The sequence below is a fragment of the Castor canadensis genome, chromosome 11, assembly GCF_047511655.1.
Source record: "Castor canadensis chromosome 11, mCasCan1.hap1v2, whole genome shotgun sequence".
Taxonomy (NCBI): Eukaryota; Metazoa; Chordata; class Mammalia; order Rodentia; family Castoridae; genus Castor; species Castor canadensis.
Window position 1 is genome coordinate 43,624,864 of NC_133396.1, and position 22,497 is coordinate 43,647,360.

Consider the following 22,497-nt stretch of genomic DNA (forward strand, 5'->3'; position numbering starts at 1 on the left):
ATTGGTGGAGGCTGCTCAGCTCTGGAGTAGCTCCCTTGAGGCCCTCCCCAGGTCTCAACTTTGCTGGTTCATAGAGAGGCTCTTCTCTGTTTCTCCCCTTAGCCCATCCTGATAGCCCAGCCTCCCTTCTTTTTTCCAGGCAGAGATCTGCCTACCCCAGTCAGGACAGTAGTCTTAAGCTCAGAGCCGAGAGGCCTTTATTGGACTGGGGTGAGAAGGTTGGAAGAGGGAGTTATGGAAGCCCAACTGTGTGGGCTCTGACTCTACTGGTGTTCAGGTGCCGGGCAGCCCAGCCAGTACTGGGCAATGGAGCGCGGGTAAGGAGGGGTCACATTGTCCACTCGCCGTGTGCGAAGGTTGACTCGGTAGTACTTGTCTGAAAGAGAGGACAGGAGAGGCTATGTGAGACCCAGCCTGGCCCTGCCCATTTGCCCAGAGAAAGAAGACTGTGGTCTCTTCCAGAAAGGAAAGTGAATGTCCACAATTTGGCTAGGGACTGTGGCCTGGCCTGTTAGGGTCACAGCCTATAGTCTGTGTTTAGCACATGGGGACCAGGGCCAGTAGGGAAGGCCCAGACAAGACCAGCTTCAGGGGTAGCAGGGGCTCCCACCTCCTGAGAAGAAGTAGACACTCTGGATGGGTTCACAGGTGGCAGGGACAAGCCAGTTCATATCGTAGTCATCATAGTTGAAGGCTCCCAGCCCACTCTCCTCACTGGAGAACAAGGACATCCAAACTGAACGGGATGGCCGACGGGAGTTCTGGCCATGGCCACGGCCACGACTACGGCGTGAACTGTAGCGTTTGCGGCTGCGTCGCCTAGACTTTTGCTTCTTAGCCTGAGGGGGGCGAAGTGCTGAACCTGAGATGTAGATTCTGCCAGTCATGGCAGCGTCCACTTTTCCAGGTACACCATGCCAGTCCCGGCTGATGAACTGGGGCTCTCTGGCACCACCTGTATGACAAGAAAGGGGTTTGTAGGGGGCTTTAGAGACCCAGGCCCTGCTTTCTCCAACTGTATCTTGCCCAAAACACATAGGAAATGGGTAACAGAACCCATCACCCAGGTCTTAGCTTCCCTGTTCAGTGTTCTTTCCTGTGTCCTCTCTCTGCCATATCACCTGTATCTTTGTCCCACACCCCAGGTCTTCCCAGGGCCCTCAGTTTTGTCCCCTCCCTTACGCTAGCAGTGCCTTTGTCTATGCTAGGCAAAGTCCAAGGTGTGGGGTCCAAGTGGAGCCAATCCTCCCCCCAAAAGTCAACAGAAGCAAAGTCTGGCCTGAGCAAATAGCTCTTGATCAATAGCTCCAAATCCCAGCCCCCTCCAGCAGCCCAGCCCTACTCCTACCAGGGTTCTCCAGGCCTCCTAAGGCAGAAGCAAGATTTGCCCTCCCTCCATACCAGAAGATCTTCCCCAGAAGAGCAGCTCAAAGATGTCCTCCCAGCTGTCCCGCTGCAGTAGGGCGAAGTGCTCAAACACAGAAGACAGGGAGCTGCCTTCACATTCCTCCTGGCTGGGCTGGTGCTGGAACTCATACTCCCAGTACTGTTTCCCTGGGGAGCAGGGCAACTGGCATCAGGAGGGTGGGCCTGAAGGCTGGAGAACCCAGAGGCTATGGAAGCTAGCAGCTCTGGCACAGGGTATGGAGGAATACTGAGGCCTGTGCCCAGGGAAGCATGGAAGGAAACCAGTACTGTTCCACTGCCTGCCCATTTTCCTCCCACCCTCTGAGTACCCTTGAAGAAGTAGACCCGCTCCCGGCCGTTGTAGCTGTGGGCAGGCAGGGCCAAGGCTGCATCCACATTGTTTGGGATGCCACTGAAGCCATCAGAGATGTTTCGGGGGTAATCAGGGTCCAGAACACCATCCTCAAAGCGCCAGTACTGGCTACCCTGAGGAAAGAAAGATGAAAGGGGGTGAGGAGACAGCTGGTTAGACACAGAGGCAGAGTCCCATACCCTAAAGTAGTCATCCCCCCGCCCCTGCCCCTTCTCCCTAGGAGCTCACTGCCCAGGACCTAGAGCCTCAGATTGCCTGTCTTCACAGCTCTCACTCTTCCCTCAGTGGCCTCCACCCTGATCCACAGCCCCTGGATCTGATACCTTGAAGAGGTAGGTCTTGCCCTGACAGTTGATACGAGTGAAGGCAGCATCAATGGGGCCTTCAATGCCCCAGACATCTCGGATGAGCTTGGGGTACCCAGGCCTCACTGATGCTTCATCTAGTTCATAGCAGTACTGTCCTAGGAGAGGGGGAGGCTGTGTAAGGAAGAGGACACTAGGAACAACCCCCAACTCCCAAGACCTGCCCCTGGAGTCACCTCGGAAGGCAAAGAGGGAACCATTCTTGAGGTCGGTGAAGGCATCAAAGGGGTTTCTGCTACACAGCTCCTCCTCTGCTGGGGACTCAGGGATCCCTTGATCAGTGATCTCAGGCATTAGGTTCACCTCCCCGAAATCTGAGGTCACTATCTCAGGCGTATTAGTGCTCGCCTCATATGGAGGAGTTTCTTCCTCAGGCTTCAGGATAGGGGCTAGGTCAGTTGTCTCTTCACGCTGGGGCTGCAGGTCAGAGCTCAGGGAGGGGCTTTCTGACTGTGCAGGGACATTGGAGTTGTCCTTGTTCTGCTCGTGGTAGTCATAGGCCCCGTACTCATCTTCTGGCATAGTAAACACATCCCCTCGAGTCACTGTAGGCAGAATGGATGGTAATGAGTCCCCAGCTGTAGAGGGGACCCCAGGCTTCCCAACCCGGGTTCTGAACAGACCTTGGGGCTTGCACTCGGCCATGTAGTCATCGCAGCAGCTCTTGTAGTAATTGCAGAGCTCATCGCACTGACACTTCTTGTTGGCGTTGAAACCCTCAGTGCAGCGATCCTTGCATGACTCTACGGGGAAGGAGTATCAGTTGGCACAGCCTAACCCATGCCACCCTTTCCCACCCTTCACTGACCCAGATGGACACCAACACCCTCCCAGACCTTGGTCAGCCAGAGCAACCCATGCCAGCAGGGCCAGCATGAGAAGGGGCCTCTGGGGTGCCATGGCGGGCCTCTAGTTGAGGGTCTGGCTAGCTGGGCTCTGCACTCCTCCACTCCGTTGCCTGAGGAAGACGGGGAGAGGTAGGCAGGGAGGGAGGGAACTGGAGAAGAGAAGCTGACCATTCTGCTGCTCTGTTTGCTCAACTTCCAGCCCAGCCCCCAGTTTCCCAACTCCAAAGACTGCTGCAGCAAAGGGTCACACTCCCAGGCCCTGATCCTGGGAGAGCTGGAAAATAGAATGCTTGCCAAGCTTTGGGCCATCGTGTCATCAGGACAAGGAATAGCCACAGCAGATGTGGAGGGCAGGAAGAAGGCCCATGCTGTCACTCACTGGGCAAAATGCTTTACCTCTCTGGGCCTTAGTTTTCAGTAAAGGGGACTAACAAATACCTTGTCTTGTGAGGTGTTGCAAGATTACATGAGCTAGAACAAACTGCCCAGTGCCTTATTCCCTTAAATGGTTATTGATCCATGATTCATTTCATCATGCACATCCACCCGTTGTGTATTTAGGGCAGTAAAAGGAGGGTGGGAGGAGAGAAAGAAATGAGAGATGGTAAGCACTCTGGGGAAATTTTCTTTTTTATCATAAAAGAACAAAGCTCATTTTTGGCTTCTCCTTGTAGATGCATCGATCTCTCCAAGCTGGTCTTCACAGCACAAGAAACAATGAATACAAACCTTTTGGACCAGGTTCAATTCCTGGGTCTGCCACTAATCCACTGATCCTGGGCAGGCTACTCCCAGTCCCTGCCCTCAATCTCCCTATCTGTAGAGTGGGTTTGTTCAGCACTTTTAGACTCTCCCTCTACCCAAAAAATGCCCACTGGCACAGAACGCCCAGTTTTGTGACCCATTTCATTAATTCACAGACTTCTGATCCCGCCCAACACATAACGGACATGATCCTGAGTTTTTAGCAGACGCTTTCTGCTCTGTAATCTGAGGGGAGTGTGGCTTTGGCCACTCTCTTCTCTGTGACCCACAGTAACCTCAGATGTAGATTAGCCTACCCACAGGCATTTGTGGGTCTTGAGAAACAGGCATAAAATGGCTTTTTAAGAGTTGTACAAGTTATATTGCTTTTGTTGGGTAAAAAAAAAAGAGTTGTACAGAATCGCTACTGCGATTGCTTTAACTCAGCAGGGTTGATCCCACATCCCAGGGGGAGGGAGTGGGGGGAAACCAACACTGTCCTCTCTGCACCTTCTCCCGCTACAAATTGCACTGGATATGGAGATGCGACTATGGGGAAGAGGCGGAGCCGGAGTATGGGCGGGGACGGAGGCTTGTGGGTGGGGCTGCGCAGGCGGAGGGGGAGGAGCTCACGAGACCCAGACGCGGGGCGTGGGCTTCGGGACTCTTGGCTCCTGCTCAGGGGCGTGGCTGCTGCAGAGCATCTCTCGGTCCAGCTGAGCCGGAGCTGGCGCGGCGCTTTGTTCTGGGCGCTGCTTCCTCTACTCTCCGGCGTCTGGATCCTTGCTTCGACGTCCCACTCCCCACTTCCGCCCACTCCCCCAGCCGCTGCGACCCGGAGCCAGCCCTACCCCTTGCTCCAAACTTCTGGCCGGCTTCCTTGCCCGGTACCCTTTTCCTCCCTCTTGCATCTTCCTCCCCTTCTCCTGTTGGGTCTCCCTTTTCCCAAAGTTTGGGTCGCTCCTCCAGGCCTCACCTCTCCAGGTCAGGAATGTCCCCTGCCACCCGGTGCCCATGGTCCTGACCCTGCTCCTCTCCGCCTACAAGCTGTGCCGCTTCTTCGCCATGTCGGGCCCAAGGCCGGGCGCCGAGCGGCTGACGGTGCCGGGGACAGATCGGGACTGCGGCGCGAGCCCGTGGTGGGCTGCGGGCGGCCGCGGTTCCCGCGAGGTGTCCCCTGGGATGGGCACCGAGGTCCAGGGCGCCCTGGAGCGTGCGCTGCCGGAGCTGCAGCAGGCGCTGTCCTCACTGAAGCAGGCGGGCGCCTCGCGGGCTGTGGGCGCGGGCCTAGCCGAGGTCTTCCAGCTAGTGGAGGAGGCCTGGCTACTGCCAGCCGTGGGCCGCGAGGTGGCTCAGGGTCTGTGCGATGCCATCCGCCTGGACGGCGGCTTGGACCTGCTGTTGCGGCTGTTGCAGGCCCCGGAGCTGGAGACGCGCGTGCAGGCCGCACGCCTGCTGGAGCAGATCCTGGTGGCTGAGAACAGGTGAGGGCGCGGGGCAGAGGCAAGAGCACCGCGAAATGCCTGGGTCTTCCTAGCGCGTGACGCTGTATCTTTACCTGCCTCACCTCACTACATCCCCCACAAATAGGGATTAGTGCGTTCGTTTAACAAATGTTAGGAAAACGAGGCTCCGGAAAGTTTAATGAGTTATTCAGAGAGAACTAATGGTGTAGTGAGAATTCATTCCCAGAGTGAATGGGGTAAGGAATGAAAACAGGGAGAGGAAGAATAGAGTTGGAGGACAGGGCCCATCTCTAGTTCTGTGGACGGAGATGGCATCCTATTGCCAATGGCCCTCTAAACCCATTGCTTTCCCCGTGTCTTGGCGCCCTTCTATCTCCAGACCAGACGTGATCTCATTCTGCTGGGATGAATGGGTGGGAGATGAGAACTGAAGTGCAGAGTTGGGCAGGGATCAGACCATGTGTGTTGCTCTCCCCACACACACACACACACTGTATCAAGAAGCAGTAAGTGGGGGCAAGCAGACCAGGTTGTCACGCCCCAGTCTCACGCTGACTTCTCCGGATCCTTAGGCTTACAAGAGTAGCTGCCCAAGTGTGATGGGAGTGGGGTAGAGGTATTTTCCTTGTCATTTTCAAAAAGAAAAAAATCGATTTATGATTGGTGGAAATAATGCAACTGTTAAAAACGTATGAATGAAGCAATTTAGGTTGGGAGACTAAGACAGGATTCTTCTTGCTTAGCAACTCATTAACCTCCCATCTAACATCAGATGCCCTGATGGGAATGGGCCCATGGAGGGCTTGCTTGCAGATGGAGAGGGTGGTCACTGGGTGTGATGGGGCTCACGGTGTGGGCTTGCGACGTGGGTCGGGGCGGTTATAATTGGAACCCCTGGAAAGTGGGTGTAGACAGCACCCTATGAAGAGATGCAAGATGCATATATGCTGGTTTGTTTTCTGGGTTTCATTTTTGTTTTGCTTTGTTTTGTTTTTTTTCCTGATACTGGAGGTTGAACTCAGAGTTTCACGCTTGCTAGGCAGGGACTCTACCACTTGAGCCACGTCCCCCAGCCCCATAGTGATATATTTTTAAGGCTGAAAATGACAATCCTCACCTGCTTCAGAATTACTGAAAGAGGAGTCATTAACCAGTGTCCCTGGTCTCAAAAAACAACACATGTACTGATGACAGTGTTGCTTCAGGACCAAGGACAGAGCACAGTGTGCCTGGTGATCAAATTCCTTCCCAAGGTCCCAGCCTGGTGCTGGGAGATGGAGATCAGGGGAATTGAGGTTTGAGGCCGGCCAGGGCAAAAAGTTACTGAGATCCCATCTCAACAAACAAGCTAGGCATGGTGGTTCAGATCCTTAATTAAAGCTATCTAGGAGTTATAGGTAGGAAAATCTTGATTCAAGTCTGATTTATCTGAAAAGAAACTAAAGCAAAAAAAGTGCTGGGGGCATGGCTCAAGTGGTAGAGCACCTACCTAACAAGCATCAAAATCCTGAGTTCAAATCACAGAACTGCCAAGAAAAAAATCCTTCCCAAGAAATGTGGGGTCTCTGCAACCCTCCAGATTGCCCAGAGACAGGACTGGAAGGGAGAGAAAGATGGTGACATACTGGGCATTTATGTTTATAAAACGTTTTTCTTCCACCAACCAGACTCCTCCACTGCCCCCTCTTAAAGAAGTTTCTTCCACCTGTCCAAACCCACCCCCCACTTTTTTTTGAGGGTTTGAACTCAGGTCCTTACACTTGCTAGGCAGGTGCTCTGCCACTTGAGCCACTTTGTCAGCCCTTTTTTGTATTGGGTATTTTCTAGATAGGGTCTCTCAAAGTGTTTGCTGGACTAGCTTTGAACCAAAATCCTTCTGATCTCTGCCTCCTGAGTAGCTAGGATTACAGGCATGAACCACTGGTACCTGGCCTGCTCCCCTCTTTTTGCCATTCCCATTCTTTTTTTTAACCCCCCTGTGGAACTAGGGTTGAACTCAGGCCTTCATGCTTGCAAAGCAGGCACTCTGCCGGTTGAACCACATCTCCAGTCCATTTTGCTCCAAACTATTTTCCCTGCTAGCCTCAAACTACAATCCTCCCAATTTCAGCCTTCCAAGTAGCAAGGATTACAGGCCTAAGTCACCAGCACTGGTGGGTAGATGATTTCTTAAGCACATCCTATCCCTGATAGTCTAGGAGTTTACAGCCAAGATGAAAAATCTTGAATTCTGGAGACAGACCTGAGTTCCAACCCTACTGGTGCCTTCTCAGGAGCTGTGTGGCTCTTAGCATGTCATGTAACCTCTCTGAGTTCTGCTTTTCTCCACAGATTATTAGGACCTATTTGTTCCTGTGGAGATGGGCTACAGAAAAACTGGTCAACTCAGGAAAGCTTTATTGGTCTTGCTTCATGGTCTGACTTAGCTAGACCCTGCATTGGTCACAGGCACTGTGGTTACTGGGGTAACTGGGGTAGTGCCACTTGGGGAGAACCAGAAGCTCTCAGCTCTACCTGGAGTGTGGTAACTCTCCTGCTGTTCTCTTGACCTCCAGGCTCTGCCTTGGTCCTGTCTTCCCTGTCACAGCCAGAGTGAGTTTCCTAAAACCCATGCATGGCCAGCTCACTCCCCTTTTTGAAGTTCTTCAATGGCTTTCCACTTGCCATGGGGAATAAGTACAAATGACTTGAGGTGGCTGAAAAGGCCCCTAGGAGACAGAGCTCCTCTTTCCCCATACTCTGTTTGAACCCTCTACCTCAGCCTTGTGGAAGTGTGGGCTGCTAAGGGCACCAGCTCTCCAATAGCTGCAAGCCTTTGCCTATGTCTGCATCTGGAATGTAAGCCCCCCTCCTCCTCCTGGCTAATGCCCCCACCATCCTTCTGACTCAGCCCATGGGCAACCATTCAGCATATTTCCTGTGCATCTTTCTCTCTGCATTCTTGTAACCTCTTTAGTCTTGTTTTGTGTGAGAGTGTTAACTTACACAAATGGTGCTGTGTTACACAGCACTTTTTTTTTTTCACTTTTTCCCATTCGGTGTTAGGTTTTGAAGACCCTTCTTGTTGCAAAATTATCTACTCAGTCACTTGTGAGTACTCCAAAATCCTCAAGAGTGGGCACCTGCTCACCTTATCTCTGTACTCCTGGGCTTGATACTGATACCTACTACTGCCTCACACCAAAAATAACAATGTGGCGAGCATCCTTGCCCACCTGCTCTTGTCATCTGTGCAACACTCTCTTTGGGAAAGATTGCATTATCTCTGGCCTTCTTTCTCTTCCTCAAATATGCCAACTCATCAGCCTCAGGGCCTTTGCCCTCCCTCTTCTCTCAGATTTGCAGGCAGGGGTTTCTCAACATTTAGCTCTCAGATGTCTCCTCCTTAGACACAGCCCTCCACCAGGCAGGCTCCATTACATCATCCAATTCTGCTAGCATCACTGCATATCACTAATATCTTTTCATTGGCCTTCTTAGTAAACCCCAGTCAGGCATCAACTTCCCTAGAGCAGAGCCTGGCACACAGGATGTTCTCCACAAATACCCATTGAATGAGTGAATAAATAGGTGCCAGTCGTGGAACATGGAGTGAGGCAAGTTTAAAGGCAAGGTTACAAGTGACACTTCAAATGATAACATCTGTTGAGCTTTTACTCTTGTGTCAGGCACTTTGTATGGGTCATCTCATTAGTCCTGATAATCCTACGGAGTAGATATTGTAGTTATTTCATATTTATGAGCTGAGGAAAGGAAAGTAGAGAGATAAGGAAGGCACCCAGGGTCCTACAATTAGAAAATCGCAAAAGGGACGGGGAGGGGGAGGGTTGGTTTCTGCTCCAGAGTTGGAAACATAACTGCTTCTCAAGCATACTGGCCAAAATGGAGCACCCTTATAATCTCTCTGAAATAGGCAGGTCCTTGCAGGCCAAAAGTGGGGGCGGGGGAGAATAACGCTGTCCCCATATGTCCTGTGACACTAGTGAAGTCGAAAGAGGTTAAATAACCAGACTTCTAACCTAACGAGCAAGCCAAGCTCCACAGGCTGGGGCCACTCCACCGTTACCTTTCATTTTCTCCTGGCAGGGACCGCGTGGCGCGCATCGGACTGGGCGTGATCCTGAACCTGGCGAAGGAGCGCGAACCCGTGGAGCTGGCACGGAGCGTAGCAGGCATCTTGGAACACATGTTCAAGCACTCGGAGGAGACGTGCCAGCGGCTGGTGGCGGCCGGCGGCCTGGACGCGGTGCTATACTGGTGCCGCCGCACGGACCCGGCTCTCCTGCGCCACTGCGCGCTGGCGCTGGCTAACTGCGCGCTGCACGGGGGCCAGGCTGCGCAGCGGCGCATGGTGGAAAAGCGCGCCGCTGAGTGGCTCTTCCCGCTCGCCTTCTCCAAGGAGGACGAGCTGCTGCGGCTGCATGCTTGCCTTGCTGTGGCGGTGTTGGCCACCAACAAAGAGGTGGAGCGCGAGGTAGAGCGCTCGGGCACGCTGGCGCTTGTGGAGCCGCTCGTGGCCTCGCTGGACCCTGGCCGCTTTGCACGCTGCCTGGTGGACGCCAGCGACACAAGCCAGGGCCGAGGGCCAGACGACCTGCAGAGCCTGGTGCTGCTGCTCGACTCGTCGCGCTTGGAGGCTCAGTGCATCGGGGCTTTCTACCTGTGTGCGGAGGCAGCCATCAAGAGCCTGCAGGGCAAGACGAAGGTGCTGGTGAAGGGTAGGGTGGGTCAGGAGCTAGAATACATCTGGGAAGGCTTCCTAGAGGAAGTGACACTCAACCGAGACTTGAAGTATATGTAAGAATTAGGTAAAACAGGGTAAAAACTCAAAGTTTGAACTTGGCTTCTGGGGCAAGGGGAAGACATGGGGAGGTTTTTAAGCCGGGGCACCTGTGTTTTGTAAGGATCACTCTGGCTGCTGTGTCCAAATGGCGCTGGCAAGGCTGAGATTGGAGGCAAGGAGACCCCATGGGAGGCTGTGATGGTTGTGGGGAATTGAGAATGGAGGCAAAGGTGTGAGCAGTGGCAGAGAAGCAGACAGAGTCCAAAGTTGTTTAAGGAATGGGATTAGGACTTGGTGCTATGGAGGAGAGAGAGGACCTGAGGGTGACTCCTGGCCATGTATATGGATAAGGTAAACTGAGTGAGAGACGAGTCTGAGTGGAGGAGGGAAAGAAAGTGAGTTCAGAGTCACATGTTGAGTTTGAGGTGCCTGAGAGATGCCCAGTTGGGAAGCTTTGTGGGCAGTTTTGCCACCTGGGTCAGGAGTCTGGAAAGGAGATTGCAGCTAGAGACAGAGACTTGGGGTAGGACATCAGTGTCCTACCCCAGAGAATTCTCACCTTCGTTGCAAAGGGTCTAAACCACCTTTGCCTGCTGCTTTAACTTGCTATGTGACCCTGGTTACCTGGCTTCCCCTCTTTGGGCTTCGTGTTTCTCCTCTGGAAAATTGAAGGAGCAGTTCTTTCCCTGGATGAGAAGCTAGTGATCATTTCATTGCAAAAGTTGGTGGATTTTGTTTTTAAAATATTACAGACTTAAGCAGGTGCCCGTGGCTCCCATCTATAATCTTAGGCAGACAGCAGGAGGATTGTGGTTCGATGTCTGCTGGGGCAAATTGTTTGCAAGACCTTATCTCGAAAAAACTCATCACAAAATAAAAGGGGAGAGGAGGGCCTGGTGGACTGTCTCAAGGTATAGGCCCTGAGTTCAAATCCCAGTACCAGAAAAAAAAAAACTAGGGCTGGCAGAGTGGCTCAAGTGGTAGAGTACCTGCCTAGCAAGTGTTAAGCCTTGAGTTCAAACCCCAGTACCACCAAAATATAAAATAAAACATTACAGATTTAAGATTATCCCTCTAGTGCCATTGCCACTCCTTTGCATTCCTCTGGGGGCCCTGTTGCACAGGGAGAGGTGCATACTGTATCACCTATCCCATCTGCACCACAGGTGTCGTATAGGGATGCTCAGAGGAATGTATCTCACAAGTGATTGTCACCCATCATGTGTGTCCCTGAAGATTCTTTGAGAGAGCTTCACTCTTTCTTATAAAAAAAAGAGTGAGCTATAATGCACATCATTCTGCTTTGGGAGAGGGACTAGGAGGGGAGCAGGGAGTGAGGACCCATGGTGGGATCTGCTCAGCAGCCCCTGATCATTAGCTATGCCACCTCTTTCCCAGCAAGACCAAGCGAACACAGTATAACAACGACCTATTGAACCCCTACTCCATGTCCTTCGTTGTGCCAGGTATTGGACGCCAGCAGTGACTAAGTCATGTCCTCAGCTTGTGGTCCAATTGAAGTTGCATTATCAACTAGTGACAGTGGGCTGCAGAGTATGGACCAAGTCCAACTGGAGGTGTGGGCCAAGCTATGAAGGAAAGTGGGCTGCATGTAAGAGGTGTTAATCAATTTGGATTCCCATGGATGAGTAAGATTCGGATGGGCCGACTAGAAGAACTAAGAGTTTGGGAACGCCATGGGTGAGAGCCTTGGTGTGTGTGTGAGGTGAGCTGTGAGTTGCCTGGCCACCATACTGAGAGCTCAGACTTAACCCTAAGGCAGATGGACACTGTAGTAGGGACAGGGGAGTGGGTCCTAGTCAACAGCTGAGTGAGTTCCAGGAGGGAGAATCCACAAGACTGGGTCAGTTAGTGGAGAACTAGAGCTTAGTTGTGAGAAAAGTTGAGGGGCAGGACTGGACACGTTAAGGGGACCTGGAGAGTTGATGGATCCTAGACCCTCCTCACCTCATCCCTAGGTGTTCAGCGACATCGGCGCCATCCAGAGCCTGAAACGCCTAGTTTCCTACTCCACGAATGGCACCACATCGGCGCTGGCCAAGCGCGCGCTGCGCCTGCTGGGGGAGGAGGTACCTCGACGGATCCAACCCTCTGTGGCCAGCTGGAAGGAGGCCGAGGTCCAGACATGGCTGCAGCAGATCGGCTTCTCCCAGTACTGCGAGCGCTTCCGGGTAGAGCCGTGGGGGGCCGCCTCCCCTGGAGTCACTGTTGCCCCTCGAGGCCTTAATGCCTGTGGCGCCGCTGTGTCCTTTTGGGGGTGGGAAGCCTACTCTCAGTCACCCTTGGGGTTCCATTGGCCTTCTCCACCGCCAGTTGCCTCCCCTGACACCTTGAGTTTGGAGGAGGAGAGCCTGCCTCACACCTGACCCCTCCCCCCAGGAGCAGCAGGTAGATGGCGACCTGCTTCTGCGGCTCACGGAGGAGGAACTCCAGAGCGACCTGGGCATGAAATCGGGAATCACCCGCAAGAAGTAGGGAACCCCCCTCCGCCAGCCCGACCTTGCCAGGTTTAACTAACCACCCTCTCTGCCACTAGCCAGTCCCGAGTTAGAAAAAACTTCTGTCTTCTCCGTGGCGTGCAGGTTCTTCAGGGAGCTCACCGAGCTTAAGACCTTCGCCAACTATGCTACGTGCGACCGCAGCAACCTGGCCGACTGGCTGGGCAGCCTGGACCCGCGCTTTCGCCAGTACACCTATGGCCTGGTCAGCTGTGGCCTGGACCGATCCCTGCTGCACCGAGTGTCTGAGCAGCAGCTGCTGGAGGACTGTGGCATCCGCCTTGGAGTGCACCGTGCGCGCATCCTTTCCGCTGCCAGAGGTCAGTGCGCGCACCTGGGACTCGACCCCACCCCAGCCCTAGCCCTTGAAGAGTGAGGGGAGGCTCAGGATAGAGGCTCAGAACCTCCCTGGGGAGTGATAAAAGACCGTGCGGAGTGGGACTGGGTTCTGAGGCTGTTAAAGATGAATTTCATGTTGCGCTTTGCCCTTAGGATGTTTACAGTCTGGGCTGGCAGAGTGGCTCAAATGGTAGAGCGCCTGCCTAGCAAGCATGAGGCCCTGAGTTCAAACCCCAGTACCGCCAAAAAAAAAAAAAAAAAAAAACCTTCCCAGTCTGAGGTGGGTACCAGGGTGGGAATAAGGCAGATATACAAAAGGGCAGCTGGTCCTAACAGGAAGCATGCCCAGGACTCCAGTGAGAACCCAGAAGAAGAACCTACCCTGTCTACCCAGGTCTAGACTTGGAGGGTGGGGGAGGGAATGCCTCGTCAGGTCTTGAGGGATATATGGAAGTTGGGGTAGCAGAAAGGACAGCCCATGCAGAGGAGGCAGCTTGTGCTAGTGTAGAGAGAGGTAGGACAGTGGGTGGGGTGCATACATGGGACATGCAGGGGATTATGCTAGTGGCCAACACTTACAAAGTAGGGTTCCCGAGGTGCTTTACAGTGGTGTCTAGGGCTCTCCCAACCCTCTTTATTTACTAACTTGTTTTTATTTACTGATTTACTCTTTAGATAGTATTTATTGTCCATTACTATATACCAGGTATTATATTAAGTTTTTAAGATATTAAATGGTTTCGACAACCATTCTATACAGTAGAATTCACATTTTTAAAAGTCAACTTTTAAAACCTTTTAAAGATAAAAAGAGGTATTTCAACATAAAAGATAAGTAGAACTGGCCAGGCATGGTGGTGCATGCCTCCACTCAGAAGGTGGAGGCAACAGGACTGCAAGTTTGAGGTCAGCCCAGGCTGCAAAGTAAGACCCTGTCTCAAGTAAAACAAAAACAAACCCCCAAAAATAGTGCCCAATTTGAGGAGTTTTTGAAAAACACATACCTCTGTGTAAAAAAACATTTTCACCATAGGTTTTAATTCTAAAGATAATGAAACTGGCTGGGCACCAGTGGTTCATGCCTGTAATCCTAGATACGTGGGAGGCTGAGATTGAGAAGATGGCAGCTCCAAGCTAACCTGGGCAAAAAGTTAGCAAAACTCCATCTCAACAAATAACTGGCAAGGTCTCACATCACCAGCTTATGTGGAAGGCTGAGCTCAGGAGGATGACAGTTCTAGGCCAGCCCAGGCAAAAAAAGTTTGTGGGACCCCATATCAACAGGAAAAAAAGCTGGGCATGGTGGTGCATCTGTAATCCCAGCAACAGAGGGAAACTAAAACTGGAGGATCACTGTTCAGGCTGGACTAGCAAAAAGAGAGACCCTATCTCCAAAATAACCAAAGCAAAAAAGGCTACGGCATGGCTCAAACAGTAGAGCACCTGCCTAGAAAGCACAAAACCCTGAGTTTAAACCCTGGTACTACCAAGAAAAAAAAAAAGATAATGAAACTAAGCTTTAAAGAATTTAAATACATTTCCCAAACGTATAAAAGCCATTAGATGACAACTAATCTAATTTTATTTAAGCCCATCTTTCTACTTAGTAATGTTGTCTGTAGGTGTTAAATATGAATACTATAAGATACATCCTTTTCATTTTACCCATTCATTCAGCAAGTACGAACTAAGCACCTACGAGCTGGGCTTTGGCACCATTCTTTCAGCTTTTACCATATTTATATCCTAGCTCCCAATATAACTTCAAGATTTCATTTTCTTTGGTGGTACTGGGAAGATTTCATTTTTGAAAAGACAGAAAAGTCCTGGGCAAAAGCAGCTTACAAAAAAAAAAAAACAGCTTCTCTGGGAAGTAAGGAGCCATGAACAGTTTTTAAACGGAGGCAGTGACATACGCAGGTTTGGATTTTAGAAGGATCCCTCTGGTGGTGTAGCAAAGAGATTCGAATGGGCGATCCTAGCTGGATTTGGGGAACACACTGAGGAGGCTGGCCTTGGGGACCTGCAATAGGGTCCTGGGGCTGGAGTTCAGAATGCTGAGTAGGTAGAAGGTAGAATCCACACGGCGCGGTGCCTGGTCCTGAGCACTGCCCAACGACTCCACAGTTTCGTCTGTTTTGTTCACTACTGTGTTCCAGGCACTGAGGGCCCTAGAACACCGGTTGGGCTCAGTAAATATGGATAGTCCCCGACTTACACTGGTTTGATTTACAATTTTTCTTTTTTATGTTGGTGTGAAAGCATTGCCATATAACCATTCTGGTTTTTCTACTTTGTTTGTTTTGGTATTGGGGATTGAACCCAGGGTAGGCAGGTGCTCTACCACTTGAGCCATGCCCCCAGCCCTTTTGTTTTCATATTTTATTTTTGAAACAGAGTCTCATTAACTTTGCTGTGGATGGCCTAGAACTCATGATCCTCATGCCTCCACCTTTCGAGTAGCTGGTATTTATAGGCATGCACCACCATGCCCTTCATGGTGCCTACCTTCTGAGAGGTACTTGCCAGTGATGACAGTTTTTTTTCCTGTAGGCTCAATCTCTTCACTCATTTGACCCTTTTTGGAGAAAGCCACCTTGCCCACACTGGGCTGAGAAGTCTGAGTGGGCAGGGGACTAAGTCCCCAGGGGATGATGTACCTTATAGGGAGTGGTGGGGAGGGGTTATCCTCACCATGCTGTCTCTCTTGCTGGTTTCAGAAATGCTGCACTCCCCATTGCCCTGTACTGGTGGCAAGCCCAGCGGGGACACCCCGGATGTCTTCATCAGCTACCGAAGGAACTCAGGCTCCCAGTTAGCCAGGTAAGGAGTGGTGGGTAGGCAGCCTGGGCTTTGGACAAGGCTATGGCAGTGACACAGGACCCTTCTGCAGCCTCCTGAAGGTTCACCTCCAGCTGCATGGCTTCAGTGTCTTCATCGATGTGGAGAAGTTGGAAGCAGGCAAGTTCGAAGACAAGCTCATCCAGAGTGTCATGGGGGCCCGAAACTTTGTGCTGGTGCTGTCAGCTGGAGCACTGGACAAATGCATGCAGGACCATGACTGCAAGGACTGGGTGCACAAGGTAGGTGGCAGGCCCTCTGTGGTTGTAGCATTGGCCCAAGCCCTAGAGGTCAGGGTCTGCTTTCCAACCATTCTCTGCACACCCCAGCAACACTCAACCCCAAAGCATCTCCCTGGCCCAGCTGGAAACTCTTAACAAGAATAGGAATACAGCAGCCCCTTCAGTGCTCTGACCCTCAGTTTTCTCATCTACTTGACCTATTTATCTTGTAGATTGTTGAGAGGGTCAGAGAGGATAAAAATGCTTTGAAAAATAACCTGTGTGAGTGATAGGGAGGATAGTGATGGGCAGGATTGAATCATTGGTAAAAGCACAGAATGTAAGTTTGCATCCTGGCTCGGGCTGTGAGCAAGTTACTTAACCACAGGGAACTTCATGTTTGTTTCTGAAAAGTGGACAATCCCAGTATCTAACTCCCAACTGGCGGAGCGGCTCAAGTGGTAGAGTGCCTGGTTAGCAAGCGTGAGGCCCTGAGTTCAAACCCAAATACTACCAAAATAATATAATAATAATAATAATAATAATAATAATAGTATCTAACTTTCTAGGATATTATTATGAGGATTAAAAGAACCCAATTGTAAAGTGCTTAGTAGAATAGTAACTGCTCAATAATGATAGCAATTGTAGTAACTAATATAATTATTTTGACTACTACATCTGTTTAACTCACTACTGTATCTTCTGTGCATGACCCAGTAGGAACTTAGAATATTTATAGATGGGATGGATAGATGAATCCATATCACATCTTCAGATTATCAATCAATAGGAATTGGGAAGGGGCAGAGGTATAGAGTAATCATCTGAGATGAGGTCCTGTCTTCAAGTAGCTGAGGAGATAAGAATATGTATACAGTGAGCCAGGTTGGTGGCAAGTGCCTGTAGTCCTAGCTACTCAGGAGGCTGAGGCAGAAGGATCACTTGAGCCCAGCAATTCAAGACCAGCTTGGACAACATAGAAAGGCCTTGTTTAAAAAAAAACCCTCATTAAAAACAGAATATGCCATAATGTCTAGATGATATTCAAGTTGGTGTAAATGCTAAACCAGGTAGACAAATCTCTCACTTGCTGGGGAGTGTGAAGGGAGAAAACACAGAGGCTAAAGTAATCAGGAAAGCTAGAGATTGTGGAGGAAGCAGGATGTGTAAAGGGTCTTAAGAATGTAGGTGAATGGAAGAGAAGGCATCCAGGCAGGGAAAGGGGAAAAGCATGAGTAAAGGAATAAAGGTGAGGATTATCAAAGTGTCCCAGCCCATGTGCATTGCTGGTTTTGTCTTTCCATCTCACAGATGAAGAAACAGGCTCAGAGAAGCAGAATAATTTTTGCATGGCCACAGTGCTAGCTGGGCTTCGAACTTCACCTGACTGACTCCCAGGACCTGCACTGTGTTCCATGACACAGACCTAAGGCTGCATGTGGGGGCAGGGGGATTGAACAGGGCTGCATTCAGCTGATGCCAGAGTGTCGTCTTCATCTCTTCTCAACTTTCCACCCAGTGACGTCATGTTGTTAGCCTGGAATCAGCCACGGAGGGAGTACTTACACCAATGGAATTGGCAATCATTACAAATGAGGGTTTTGGTTTTGCTGTTTGTTTGTATGGTTGAGTGGTTGGGATTTCCCCACCATGGAATGCTAGCTGTTATACATTTACCAGTACACCATTGGCTGGATGAGAATTATGGAACCAGTTATGGAGTTTCTAGGCAGACGCTCTACCACTTGAGCCACTGCACCAGCTCATGGAGTTTCTAAAGGCAGGGAGGAGTCCTGTGTTTAAAACACTGGGAAACAGGGAGCCCATGACAGGGAGATCCCAAACTAGTGGGTTAAGATAAGGACTCCAACATAGAGGGCAGTCCAGATTGGCAGAGGGGAAGAAGGCCAAGCCCCAGAGGCCATGTAGGAGGGGCCAGGAAGACATCCTGGAAGAACAGGACTGATGACCCTAAGCAAGTGGCAGGCAGCAGAGAGAGAGAGAGAGAGAGGTGTCTGTGAGTGCTATGAGAGTTCAGACCTTGTTCATGCTATGTCCTGGAGCTTAAAACCATGCATAGAACAAAGGAGGCTTTAAAAGGAGTTTATAGAATAATTGAACCAATAATTAAACAGATTAGTGATTCTGATGCATATCTAGTAGGTTTAACCAAAACAGATGTGTGATCTTGAACAGCTATATTCTCTCTCTCTCTCTGTCTCTCTCTCTCTTTTGTGGGCTGGGGATGGACCCCAGGGCCTCATGAGTGCTAGGCAAGTGCTCACTACTGAACCACACTCCCAGCCCAGCCATTATGCCTTTGTTGGTCAGCCTCTGAGTCTGGGCAATGAGCAGTTTGTACTGTCTTTGGTTCTGGGTAATTCTGAATGAAACAGCTATCAAATAAATTGTGACCAGGTCAGAATTCATCCAGATGCTCAGCAGAGAGGCAGCAGGATTTGATTGAAACAATCCCAGACTCAAACTGTGAAGGCTTCAGTTGGAGACCTAGCGCCTCCTGGCCAATTTGTGGATTTGGGGAGAAGTCCCTTCCTCTCTCTGACTCTTCTTGTCTGCATCTATAAAATAGAGGCTCCCAGAAGGCCAGTCAGGGTTGGAGTTTTGCAGGCTCTTTCCCCAGGAAGGCCCTACTACACAAGGGTGCCTGGCACCTATTGTTGTTCCAGAAGACAGCAGGGAGGGAAAAGGCAAGCATTGTAGTGGCGGCCTTTGCCTTGGACCAGTCCCAGAGACTGTGTCATCCCTCTTTGGTTGTTTTTAGAGTCTAATTGCCTCTGGTTTTGATACTCCTTTCCCAAAGCCACATTTAGTGGCTAATCAATATTGAAAACCACAAGTGAACTGTACTCAAGAAAGTCCCATCCCTGTGGTTCCTCCTTGAAAGAAAAAAAGCGTTCGATAAGCACTTACCAGAGCACCATTAATAGTAAATAAATATCCTAGAACAGTTGTGAGGTAGGCTTTATCCCCCTCAACTTGTAGAGGAGGAAATAAGAACCTATTTTTCTTTTCTTTTCTCTGTCTCTCTCTCTCTTCTTAGTGGGGCAGGGGACAACTGGAGTTTGAACTCAGGGCCTTGTACCTCCAACTCATTTTGCTCCGGTTATTTTGGAGATGGGATCTTGCAAACTATTTGCCTGGGCTGGCTTCAAACTGAGATCCTCCTCATCTCAGCCTCCCAAGTAGCTAGGATTACAGGTGTAATACAACGCCAGGCTTCCTTTTATTTCTTAAGCATACACTACTTGCTAAGTGCTGCTCTGATTATTTGCCTGAAATAGTTCAGTTATCCCTGCAACAATCCTGTAAGATAGGGACTGTCATTACCCTATTTTATATATCACAAAACAGATTTCAAGAGCCCATTATTTTTGTCTCAAGTCAGAGAGCTTATTTCAGAGACTCCATGTGAACCCAGATCTGAAGATTTCAGACCTTAACTGTTATGCTATATTGCTTCATTTATTCATTTCTCCATTCTTTAGAAAGTTAGCAAGGGCTTACCATAGGCAGGGCCTTGTAAAAGATGCTGAGAAACAAGGGGAGTAAAAAAACCAGAAATAATCCCTTATGTCTGGCAGAGATGATACATATTATGTAAATTACCCATTAATTATTTTAAATTTTCAACTGTATATTTTCATAGGCAGCAGAGCCTATGAGAGCCTGTAATGGGGGATCTAACTTGGTCAGGGAAGTAGGGACAATTGCCCTGGGAAAGTGTTGATTGAGCACAGATTAGAAAAATGAGCGGATGTAGGTAGAAGGGCAGGGAAGCATGTTCTAGTCAGAGGAAACAACATGTGTGAAAAGTCCTGTCAGGGAGAGAAGATGGAGGTCTATGTGGCTGGGTAGATAGTGTAGGACTAGAATTTGAAAAGTGGATTTTTGAAAGGGCAATGTGGAGAACATATCAGAAGGGACAACAGTGGATGAGGAGAGACCTGGTGGGAGTAAAGACAGTGAGGGTTGGAGCAGGGCTGGGTAGGGTGGGAGTAGAGAAAAATGATGCAGATGAGAAAGAAGGAAGGAGTACAATGAGCAGGGCCCATTATGGCTCAACCTGGATGCCAAAGTATGTAAGTTTTCTTCTAACCCCAAGTCATCTGGGGGTTCTTCCACATTAACAACTAATTCTCTAGTTCTCTAACACCAGGGGAATGTCCCACCGTTCAATTCAGTACTGTAGTATTAGACTCCATAGCACTCAGTCCCACAAGACTGTCCTCACATCAGTTGCCAGTCTCACGTCCTGGGTCCCTAGGCTACTTCTGTTTGACTGAGCTACAAATTCAGTGGCTCCACAACACACACCCTCACCCCTAGGTCCACCCAAACTGTTCACAGAACTCAGGAGAGCACTTTACTATTTCCGGTTTTATTACAAGTTCAGGAAGGGGCTAATGGAAGAGATGCACAGGACAAGGTAAGGAGGATGAGCTTCCATGCCTTCTCCTGGGCCTCACTTTCCTGGCTTCTTCATCAACCCAAAAGCTCTTCAGACCCCATTGCTGAGGGAATTTTAAGGAGAATTTGTCACATGGGCCTGGTTGATTAAGTCGTTGGCCACTGGTTACAGTGTACAGCCCTTCCCCAGAAGTCATGGGCTGAGCCTGAAAGTCCCAACCCTGGTCTTTCTGGTGACCAGCTTTCTTCCTGAGCTCTCTAGGCTACTTCCCTACTCCAACCTTTCATCAGCAAAAGACACTCATCATTCAGGAGAATCCAGTGGTTTTATTTTTTTATTTTTTGGTTGTACCAGGGTTTGAAATCAGGGTCCCATGCTGGTAGGCAGGCACTCTACCACTTGAGCTTTTGGGGTTTGGGTATTTTCGAGAGAGGGTCTCTCAAACTACTTCAAGGGCATATCCCTCCTGACCTACTTTCTCCACCAGGCCCACTTCCTGAAGTTTCCACCACCTCCCAGTAGTGCCATCAGCTGAGGACCAAGCCTCTTATGCATGACCTTTCAGAAGACATTTAAGATTCACACTGTAACAGGTCTCTCCCTCCCTTTTCATATTTCTCCAGGAGATTGTAACTGCATTAAGCTGTGGCAAGAACATTGTGCCTGTCATCGATGGCTTCGAGTGGCCTGAGCCCCAGGCTCTGCCTGAGGACATGCAGGCTGTGCTTACCTTTAATGGCATCAAGTGAGCCCCTGGGCCCCAGGGACAGAGCCATTTGGAGGAGGGGTACAAATCACCCCAACAGGCAGCCCATGGGTAAAGCAAACAGGCCCTTCTAGGATGTACAAGGCCCTGAGTTTGATCCCCAGCACTGTAAAGCCAGTCCAGGCAAAGGTATGAGTTCCTATCTGAAAAACCTAAAGCAAAAAGACTGGGGTTTGGCTCAAGTGGAGCAAGTGCGAGGCCCTGAATTCAATCCCTAGAACTGCAAATGAAAACAGGCCCCAACCAGCAGCTCCCTGTGTCCAGCCTTCTGACCCACTCAGCCTCTGTGCCCACAGGTGGTCCCATGAGTACCAGGAGGCCACCATTGAGAAGATCATCCGCTTTCTGCAGGGCCGCTCCTCTCAGGAATCATCTGCAGGCTCCGATACCAGTTTGGAGGGTGCCGCACCAATTGGTCCACCTTAGCCAGTCCCTGGTTCCCAAGCCCCGCTGTGACCCCATTCCCATTGTCCTCCCCAAAGGAACAGCTCCTCAAACCACCCACCTGGGGCTGAGATAGTCTGGGCTTTTCTCAGGAAATGGCTGTCCCTATCCCCACCCCCATGGCCACATCAAATCCACCTTCCTCAGTATCTGTAAAGGAAGGAAATCAGGCACAGGTGCAGAAATCCTCCTCTCTTGGGCCCTGCCATCAGGTGTTTGTCTCCTACTCCTAGAGCTGTGTCCCTGCTTCCATCTAAGGAAATAGGAGATGCGGGTGGGGGAGAAGGCTACACATTCTCCCACCTCCTTCCCTAAGAGCAGCCGACTTGACTAGGGTAAAGGCAGGTAGCTTCAGGCAGGAGTCAGGGCAATGCCCAAGCCCCCTCTGCCTGGGCCTGAGAGATAGCCAGAGATGAGACTCCCATAATGGCTGTCCACTGAGACTGTGCCTAACCCTTGGCTCTTCCTTCCTGCTGCCTATGGCCTTGCCTGTAACACTCAGTGCCCTCCCAGCCTTCCTTTGGGATAGCCTCTTTAGCCATATCCAGGGTCAACACTGGGCTGAGACAGCACTTCCTGGGGCAAGGGGACCCACCTCCTTGGGCAGGGAAGGCCATGTCTTAAGCCACCTTACCCCATGCCTTGGTGCTATGCCTAAGGCCCAGCTGGACCTAGCCCGGCCCAGGTTGCTACCTATTGCTCAGGGAAGATGGGGACCAGGCAGCCCTCAAGCCTGGGCAGAACCTGCAACTGTGTGGGAGGAGGTAAGATCCTCAGAAGCATGGGTTGGTCCTAGGGCAGCTTCTCCAACTGCAGTGTGTACTCAGTGCATTGGGAATCTTGTTTAAATCCACTTCAGTAAATCCATGGGTGGCATGAGAATCTGTATTCCTCACAGATTTCGAGGCCAATTGATGCAGCTGGTCAAGACACAATCGTTTGAGTGGCA

General features: G+C 50.5%; 2 protein-coding genes across 3 annotated transcripts; one reads left to right on the top strand and one right to left on the bottom strand.

Moving 5' to 3' along the window:
- Window positions 1–180: 180 nt before the first annotated feature.
- On the bottom strand, window positions 181–3,142 carry Vtn (vitronectin). Its single transcript, XM_020182502.2, has 8 exons — window positions 2,982–3,142; window positions 2,769–2,888; window positions 2,322–2,690; window positions 2,104–2,243; window positions 1,737–1,893; window positions 1,402–1,554; window positions 611–955; window positions 181–376 (listed from the first exon to the last, which is right to left on the bottom strand). Exons 1-8 carry the CDS (start codon window positions 3,043–3,045, stop codon window positions 264–266), a joined length of 1,461 nt encoding a protein of 486 aa, XP_020038091.1. The 5' UTR covers window positions 3,046–3,142; the 3' UTR covers window positions 181–263.
- A 1,257-nt stretch (window positions 3,143–4,399) lies between these two features.
- Sarm1 (sterile alpha and TIR motif containing 1) lies at window positions 4,400–22,475 on the top strand. Of its 2 annotated transcripts, XM_020182506.2 has the most exons (9): window positions 4,400–5,221; window positions 9,290–9,908; window positions 11,966–12,178; window positions 12,387–12,478; window positions 12,590–12,825; window positions 15,565–15,667; window positions 15,738–15,927; window positions 20,962–21,083; window positions 21,401–22,475. In XM_020182506.2, the coding sequence occupies exons 1-9, from the start codon at window positions 4,752–4,754 to the stop codon at window positions 21,528–21,530; spliced, it is 2,175 nt and encodes a 724-aa protein (XP_020038095.2). In that variant the 5' UTR covers window positions 4,400–4,751; the 3' UTR covers window positions 21,531–22,475. The 2 variants fall into 2 exon arrangements, with proteins under 2 accessions (XP_020038095.2, XP_073902544.1); XM_074046443.1 differs by lacking the exons at window positions 20,962–21,083; window positions 21,401–22,475 and adding an exon at window positions 17,221–18,771.
- The last annotated feature ends 22 nt before the right edge of the window (window positions 22,476–22,497 follow it).

Coding starts and splice junctions, on each gene's coding strand:
- Vtn (XM_020182502.2), bottom strand. CDS start 3,045: ATGGCACCCCAGAGGCCCCTTCTCATGCTGGCCCTGCTGGCATGGGTT. Junction 2,244..2,321: donor TTCCCTCTTTGCCTTCCGAG/GTGACTCCAGGG, acceptor CCCCTCTCCTAG/GACAGTACTGCTATGAACTA. Junction 377..610: donor TGTCTACTTCTTCTCAGGAG/GTGGGAGCCCCT, acceptor CCTCTCTTTCAG/ACAAGTACTACCGAGTCAAC.
- Sarm1 (XM_020182506.2), top strand. CDS start 4,752: ATGGTCCTGACCCTGCTCCTCTCCGCCTACAAGCTGTGCCGCTTCTTC. Junction 9,909..11,965: donor GCCTGCAGGGCAAGACGAAG/GTGCTGGTGAAG, acceptor CCTCATCCCTAG/GTGTTCAGCGACATCGGCGC. Junction 12,179..12,386: donor AGTACTGCGAGCGCTTCCGG/GTAGAGCCGTGG, acceptor CCCTCCCCCCAG/GAGCAGCAGGTAGATGGCGA.